The sequence below is a fragment of the Bos grunniens genome, chromosome 15 (assembly GCF_055505025.1).
Source record: "Bos grunniens cultivar Pamir isolate PY7600 chromosome 15, Bosgru_T2T1.0, whole genome shotgun sequence".
NCBI classification, from domain to species: Eukaryota; Metazoa; Chordata; class Mammalia; order Artiodactyla; family Bovidae; genus Bos; species Bos grunniens.
Window position 1 is genome coordinate 52,243,794 of NC_141179.1, and position 7,894 is coordinate 52,251,687.

The following is a 7,894-nucleotide window of genomic DNA, read 5'->3' on the forward strand; positions in this document are numbered from 1 at the left end:
GTCCAAGGATGGATGAATGGATAAAATATTATCCATTGTAGTATACATACAATGGAATATTATTCAGCTATAAAAAGGAATGAAATTCTGACATGTGGATGAACCCTAGGACATTAGGCTAAGTGAAATCAGACAGACACAAAAGGACAAATAATGTGTGATCCCAATTATATGAGGGAAAATCACTGCAGATGGTGACTGCAGCCATGAAATTCAAAGATGCTTGCTCCTTGGAAGAAAAGCTATGATAAACCTAGAGAACATATTAAAAAGCAGAGACATTATTTGCCGACAAAGGTCCATCTAGTCCAGTAGTCATGTATGGATGTGATGCTAAGTCACTTCAGTCATGTCCGACTCTGTGCAACCCCGTAGACGGCAGCCCACCAGGCTCCCCCATCCCTGGGATTCTCCAGGCAAGAACACTAGAGTGGGTTGCCATTTCCTTCTCCAATGCATGAAAGTGAAAAGTAAAAGTGAAGTCGCTCAGTCATATCTGACTGTTAGAGACCCATGGACTGCAGCCTACCAGGCTCCTCTGTCCATGGGATTTTCCAGGCGAGAATACTGGAGTGGGTTGCCATTGCCTTCTCCAATGGATGTGAGAGTTGGACTACAAAGAAAGCTGAGTGCTGAAGAATTGATGCTTTTGAGCTGTGGTGTTGGAGAAGACTCTTGAGAGTCCCTTGGACAGCAAGGAGATTCAACCAGTCCATCCTAAAGGAAATCAATCCTGAATACTCATTGGAAGGACTGATGCTGAGGCTGAAGCTCCAAAACTTTGGCCACCTGATGTGAAGAGCTGACTCATTGGAAAAGACCCTGATGCTGGGAAAGATTGAAGGCAGGAGGAGAAGGGGGTGACAGAGGGCAAGGTGGTTGGATGGCATCACCGACTCAATGGACATGAGTATGAGCAAGCTCCGGGTGATGACGGACAGGGAAGGCTTGCGTGCTGCAGTCCATGGAGTTGCAAGGAGTTGGACACGACTGAGCGACTGAACAACAACAACAAAAAGAGTAGCCAAATTCATAGACATAAAAAATTGAATGGCCATTGCCAGCGACTGGGGAGAAGAGGTAATGGGGGACTGCTGATATAATGGAAATAGAGTTTCTGTTTTACAGAATGAAAATGGCCTAGAGATGTGTTGCACAACAATATGAATATACTTAACACCACTGAACCATAAGCTTAAAATAGGACAGTAAATTTTCAGTAGTCTATATTTTACCACATTTGTTTAAAAGGCTACAAAATTGCTTAATTATGTTTACAGATATGGAAGATGGTGAGGTATTATCATTTATCAGATTCGAGACAATTTTTCTCTGTGACCCTTGACTGCTATACCTCAACTTCTAGCTGGTTCATCTGGCTGCTCATAAATTAACCTGATTTCTGCCATTCAAGCCTTCTCAAGCAACCTAAATGTCCATCAACAGATGAATGGATAAAGAAGATGTGGTGTGTATACATATGTTTTTACACACACATATACACACACAGGGGCTTCCCTGATAACTCGGTCAGTAAATAATCTGCCGGCAGTGCAGGAGACCCAGGTTTGATCCCTGGGTTGGGAAGATCCCCTGGAGAAGGAAATGGCAACCCACTCCAGTATCCTTACCTGGAAAATCCCATGGACAGAGAAGCCTGGTGGGCTGCAGTCCATGGGCGCAGAGTCAGGCATGACTGAGCAACACTGAGGAACTGATGCACACACAATAAAATATTACTCAGCCATAAAAAGAATGAAATATTGCTATTTGAAGCATATGAATGGATGTACAGATTGTCATACTAAGTAAAATAAGTCAGGTAAAAAAAGACAAATATTATATGATATCACTTATATATGGAATCTAAAAAAAATACATTACTGTGTGGTGTGGCTAAAATAATAATAATACAAATGAACTTATTTATAAAATAGAAACAGAGTCACAGACATAGAAAACAAACTTATGGTTACCAAATGGGAAAGGGGATAGAGAAGAACAAATTAGGAGTATGGGACTAACAGCTACACACTTGTAATAACCTACAATGGAAAAGAATACAAAGATGTATACCTGAAGCTAATACAATATTATAAATCAACTATAGTTAAATTGGGCTTCCCTGGTGGCTCAGACAGTAAAGAATCTGCCTCCAGTTCAGGAGACCTGGGTTTGATCCCCAGGTCAGGAAGATCCCCTGGAGAAGGGCATGGCAACCCACTCCAGTAGTATTCATGCCTGGAGAATTCCATGGACAGAGGAGCCTGGTGGGCTACAGTCCACTGGGTCGCAAAGAGTTGGATACAACTGAGTGACATCACACACACACACATAGTTAAATTGAAAAAAAAAATTTTTTTTTAAGCCTACTCAGTATATGACAGACTTTTCTACATATAATTCTTAACAGTTTTTTTGTGAGCAAACTGAAGCTGAGAAAGGTTCGGTAATATTTCCTATAGCTGTGGGAGAGATGGAGCTATCACCGGGTTCCATCCTGGCTGCAAAGCCTGGGTTCTTCCTCACTAGGTCCCATTCCCCTCAAGTCAGCACTTGGGGTCAAAAATTCAGATCCCCTCTTAGAGATGAGCAAATTATCTAGACTTTTTAACATTTAAGTTTAATTTTTATTTATTTTGGCTGTGCTGGGTCTTCATCACTGCTCAGACTCTTCTCTAGTTGTGGAGAGCGGGGGCTCCTCTCTAGTTGCGCTGCGTAGGCTTCTCATTGTGGTGGCTTCTTTTGTTGAGGGGCACAGGCCCTAGGGTGCATGGGTCTCAGGAATTTCGGTTCCCAAGTTCTAGAGGGCAGACTTCAGTAGCTGTGGTGCCTGGGCTTAGTTGCTCTGAGGCACATGGGATCTTCCTGGATCAGGGATTGAAGTCATGTCTCCTGCATTGGCAGGCGGATTCTTTACCACTGAGCCACCAGGGAAGCCCACTCTAGATTTTTTTTTTTTAAACTTTACATAATTGTATTAGTTTTGCCAAATATCAAAATGAATCCACCACAGGTATACATGTGTTCCCCATCCTGAACCCTCTTCCCTCCTCCCTCCCCATACCATCCCTCTGGGTCGTCCCAGTGCACTAGCCCCAAGCATCCAGTATCGTGCATCGAACCTGGACTGGCATCTCGTTTCATACATGATATTTTACATGTTTCAATGCCATTCTCCCAAATCTTCCCACCCTCTCCCTCTCCCACAGAGTCCATAAGACTGTTCTATACATCAGTGTCTCTTTTGCTGTCTCGTACACAGGGTTATTGTTACCATCTTCCTAAATTCCATATATATGCGTTAGTATACTGTATTGGTGTTTTTCTTTCTGGCTTACTTCACTCTGTATAATAGGCTCCAGTTTCATCCACCTCATTAGAACTGATTCAAATGTATTCTTCTTAATGGCTGAGTAATACTCCATTGTGTATATGTACCATAGCTTTCTTATCCATTCATCTGCTGATGGACATCTAGGTTGCTTCCATGTCCTGGCTATTATAAACAGTGCTTCGATGAACATTGGGGTACACGTGTCTCTTTCCCTTCTGGTTTTCTCAGTGTGTATGCCCAGCAGTGGGATTGCTGGATCATAAGGCAGTTCTATTTCCAGTTTTTTAAGGAATCTCCACACTGTTCTCCATAGTGGCTGTACTAGTTTGCATTCCCACCAGCAGTGTAAGAGGGTTCCCTTTTCTCCACACCCTCTCCAGCATTTATTATTTGTAGACTTTTGGATCGCAGCCATTCTGACTGGTGTGAAATCCACTCTGGATTTTGATGAATGTTGAATGTGTGGACCCTGGAATGACTAAATTAACAAATAGAGAGATGAGTGTAAACACGAATGGCTCACTTGACAGACTAAAGGAAACTTGGAGAGGGTGGGATCCAAAGAGAAGGAAGAGCAGGAGAAGCTGAAAGAGGAAATTGTATCTATACTTACCAGAGCTCTTAGTCAGTCTATCCTGCGCTGAGGACAGAGACCACAGAGCTGCTGCCAGCCTGGAGAAAGGCCAATCCAGTCAGAGCTGCGTGTGACCCTCGTAGCAAAGGAGGCTCAGGTAAGTTGCCCCAAGGAGGGAAGTGCGACGGGCACTCAGGAGAGTTGGCAGGTTGGCACACAGGGCAGGGACACATCTCTCTGTAGAAAGAGCACTCTGGCTCCTGTGGGGAAGGTGACTTAAAGGGGAAGAAATTGGAGGAGGGAAGACCTTACTCCAAACCCAGAGCCAACGGGAGTGAATTCCAGAAAGAATTTTTGGAAAGTCCCTTGCCAGGGCTTGGGGATCAACAACATGGGGGATGGTGAGAGAGAGGGAGGTCTCCATTATCAGTTCTTAGGTCCCTCGGTGACAGTCTAAAGGAACAGATCTGTTATGCAGGGGGTGGGTGAGGGGGTGGAAGGTGAGGGTCAGTCATGAACAGAGTAGGGGGCTGTCGCTTTTGCTGGGTGTCTCCCATGACTTTAAGTTCTTGTCCGGTTAGCAACTCCAATGTGGGGGACTTTTATGCTGTCCCTTGTCTTAGGATCCTGCATTTGTTCTTTGAAGGATAAAGGCAGGGATCTGGTTAATTTGTCCAGAAGTCGCTGAGGAGACCAGAGTCATGATGGAAGGAAATGATTTTCAGAAAATAGGGAAGGAAAAAGTCTGAGAAAGCAAAGCTGTTTAAAAACAACCCCCATCGTCATTTCTGTATTATTTAACCATCACCATCCTGTTTGGTACCTCCCTTGATCCTCATGCTGAACCGGAGAACTCAGCAGAGCTGGGTCACTGCCATGCCAGGGTAACAGGGTTTCTAAGCTGGCATGGAAACCAGGGTGATCAAGGGTGTGAAGGCAGAGCACTTGCTGGACACAGGATGAGGCTGTGTCCTCTTCTGGAGACTGGAGCATGGACCTGAATTATTTAGTTACTTTTCTTGGGTCACTCCAGAGAGAAGGTAGGGGCACAAGGAGTCTCCTCCAACTTGGGAAGATTCCCCCAGGGAATCTAATCCCAGATCCCCTTTTGAGCTCCCCAAGCTTACAGTGAGGGAGCCGGTGCCCTTGCCAATCTTCTCTACTCCAGCCTCAAGGAGCCTCAGGACCCCAACACTGAAGGAACAGGATCTGACCCCATCCTTCACCGTGGAGTTGGGGAGACTGGGGCAGGAGGCAAAGCGGGGACCCTGCGAGGGGCTCTCTCCCTTCAGACTTTGGTCTCCTCCACAGCTGACTCTGCAGGAAAGGAAAGACATGCCCTGGAAACTGACACCACTTCTGCTTTTTCTGGGTTGGATGACCTCTGTGTGCAGTGCCCGGACCCGGACAGACCTGCTCAACGTCTGCATGGATGCCAAGCACCACAAGGCAGAACCCGGCCCTGAGGACAAGCTGCACAACCAAGTGAGGATGGAGTGTGGCTCTGGGTTGGGAGGGGGCTTGTTCAGACAAGGAAGAGGAAGTCAGGGTGGTGGGGGAGGGGTTGAGGGGTCAAGCCCTTCCATTATACACTCACATCCTGAGTTACCATTGTGGGAGAAGATGAAGGCAGGATGGGGTGCAGTTGATGTGATTTCAGAGGTGGCCTGCTCAGAATAGGATCCCATGTTGGCAACAACGTGGAATAAACACTTACTGAGCGCCTCCCAGGTGTCATGTGTGTTCTGTGCATGGTTTCGTATTCCCAGAGGTCCCACGATATGGGTAGATGATGTTCTCCTCCACCTGATACAAAGGAGGACACTGAGGCCCAGAGAAGCACGTGGACACCCAGAGGATTTGGACAGGACTTGCCCCTGTGATGGGGTGGGGGTAGGATTGAGGTGGGCACTCCCAGGGGTTTAAAAGGTGAGAGATGTCAACATATATTACTGCATGCTGTGATGCAGCACACCTTTCCTCCTCTGCTCGAAAAGCCACCTTCCAATGAGGCTTAATACAACCACCCTCTTTCAAATTTCAACAATCATTCCATATTTCTATTCCCTGCTGTTATTTTATCCATATAATTGATCAGATCCTGATTTTTTTCTCTTTTAGCTTCTTACTGTCTCCCTTGACCAGAACATATATTTCTGCCTGTTTTGTTCTCTTCTGTATTCCCAGTATCTCAAACAGTAACTTGCATAAAATAAGTACTCAGTAATTATTTTTTAGGGAATAAATAAATTACTTTGTATGAAGTGTCAAGCACTGTATAAATGATAGCTATTGTCTTCCCAAGACAGGGCTTCTCCCAGGCTCTCACTGCCCCCATCAGTCTTGTAACTGTGTCTGCCCCAAGACAGGAGTTTCTGGAGGCCAAGGACAGAAGGGTCCTAATAGTGAACATTCTTAGGACAACCTGCCTGAGACAGGAGAACAAGAAGAGCCAAATGGGAAGAGGCTGGAGGTGGCAGAGGAGGCAATTAGTCTCATGTCTTCCCGACCCAGTGCACCCCCTGGAAGAAGAACGCCTGCTGCTCTGCCAGAGTCAGCCAGGAGCTGCACAAGGACACCTCCTCCTTGTATAACTTTACCTGGGACCACTGTGGCAAGATGGAACCCGCCTGCCAGCGCCACTTCATTCAGGACAACTGTTTGTACGAGTGCTCACCCAATCTGGGGCCCTGGATCCAGGAGGTACTGGGGTCTCCCTCCTTTCACCCCAGCAGGCTGCCCCCAACTCAGTCACAGCTGTTCCTACCAACATCCTTGGCTGACTGAGCCTCCCTGCCCCTACCTTCTCCCCCAGGTGAACCAGAAGTGGCGCAAAGAACGGTTCCTGAACGTGCCCCTGTGCAAAGAGGACTGTCAGAGCTGGTGGGAAGACTGCCGTACCTCCTACACCTGCAAGAGCAACTGGCACAGAGGCTGGGACTGGACCTCAGGTGAGGGCTGGGGGGCGGGGAGATGGAGGTGTGGGGTGGAGAATGGGGGTCTGAGGATTTGGGGTTGAGCAAGGATTCCTAGGGGTGGCCAGAGTTAAGCTTTAGGCCTAGGGACAGAATGTATGTGCCCACCCTCTCTCCCCCTGCAGGATCTAATAAGTGTCCAACTGGGACCATCTGCCGCACATTTGAGGCCTACTTCCCCACACCTGCAGCCCTGTGTGAAGGTCTCTGGAGTCACTCCTACAAGCTCAGCAATTACAGCCGGGGCAGTGGCCGCTGCATCCAGATGTGGTTCGACCCTGCCCTGGGCAACCCCAATGAGGAGGTGGCGAGATTCTATGCCTTGGCCTTGACTGCTGAGGCCTGGCCCCAGGGTATTAGACCTCTCTTGCTCTGCCTGGCCCTGATGCTGTCACTCTGGCTCCATGACTGAGTCCAGCCTGTCCCCAGGTTTGATGACCAGGCTGGGCTCAGTTCAGCTCCCACAAATGAGGGAGCCGTCAGCATGCTTCCATTCATCATCCATCCCTTTGTCATCCAGTTCCTGCTCCAGGATGGGGCTTGGGGTTTCTCTGACAGCCACTTCTAACAAATAGACCCAACACATCTGAGTCTGATGAATTATTTTGGTTCTGAGTTTGTGTGTGGTAGAGGGCAGATTCCACAGTTTTTGGATTCCTTCAGATTAGAGAAACAAAACATGAGCTTGTTCTGCTACTCACTATGTGAAAATGAATCAGTTGCTTAACTTTTCTTAAACCAGTTTCCTTCTCAATAAAGTGAAGATAATAATCCTTCCTTCTCTCATAGTTGTGAAATGTTGCCTAGAAAGCATGTGTGCCCAGTGCCTGCACATTATTAGTCCTCAGGGATCCTGTGGCCCTTGTAGCCCCAAATGAGACAGCCAAGTCCAGGACTTCATTATTTATATTGGGTCCCAGAGGAAGCCCTTTTCCCCAGGCTCTGTGCTCCCTTGTGCTGATATGGGAAAACTGGGGATTGGAGTCCAGGGAAAGCTGGGGGTGTGTG

The 7,894-nt window shown here is 47.1% G+C and overlaps 1 protein-coding gene across 4 annotated transcripts; it reads left to right on the forward strand.

The window, feature by feature from the left end:
* The first annotated feature begins 3,907 nt into the window (after positions 1 to 3,907).
* LOC147358211 (folate receptor beta-like) lies at positions 3,908 to 7,659 on the forward strand. 4 transcript variants are annotated; one of them, XM_086340614.1, is made up of 5 exons: positions 3,908 to 4,068; positions 5,223 to 5,396; positions 6,426 to 6,614; positions 6,727 to 6,862; positions 7,012 to 7,659. In XM_086340614.1, exons 2-5 carry the CDS (start codon positions 5,247 to 5,249, stop codon positions 7,296 to 7,298), a joined length of 762 nt encoding a protein of 253 aa, XP_086196740.1. In that variant the 5' UTR covers positions 3,908 to 4,068; positions 5,223 to 5,246; the 3' UTR covers positions 7,299 to 7,659. The 4 variants fall into 4 exon arrangements, with proteins under 4 accessions (XP_086196740.1, XP_086196741.1, XP_086196742.1 ...); XM_086340615.1 differs by having other exon boundaries at positions 3,934 to 4,068; positions 5,306 to 5,396; XM_086340616.1 differs by lacking the exon at positions 3,908 to 4,068 and adding an exon at positions 4,709 to 4,795.
* Positions 7,660 to 7,894: the final 235 nt, after the last annotated feature.

Coding starts and splice junctions, on each gene's coding strand:
- LOC147358211 (XM_086340614.1), top strand. CDS start 5,247: ATGCCCTGGAAACTGACACCACTTCTGCTTTTTCTGGGTTGGATGACC. Junction 6,615..6,726: donor TGGGGCCCTGGATCCAGGAG/GTACTGGGGTCT, acceptor CTTCTCCCCCAG/GTGAACCAGAAGTGGCGCAA. Junction 6,863..7,011: donor AGGCTGGGACTGGACCTCAG/GTGAGGGCTGGG, acceptor CTCCCCCTGCAG/GATCTAATAAGTGTCCAACT.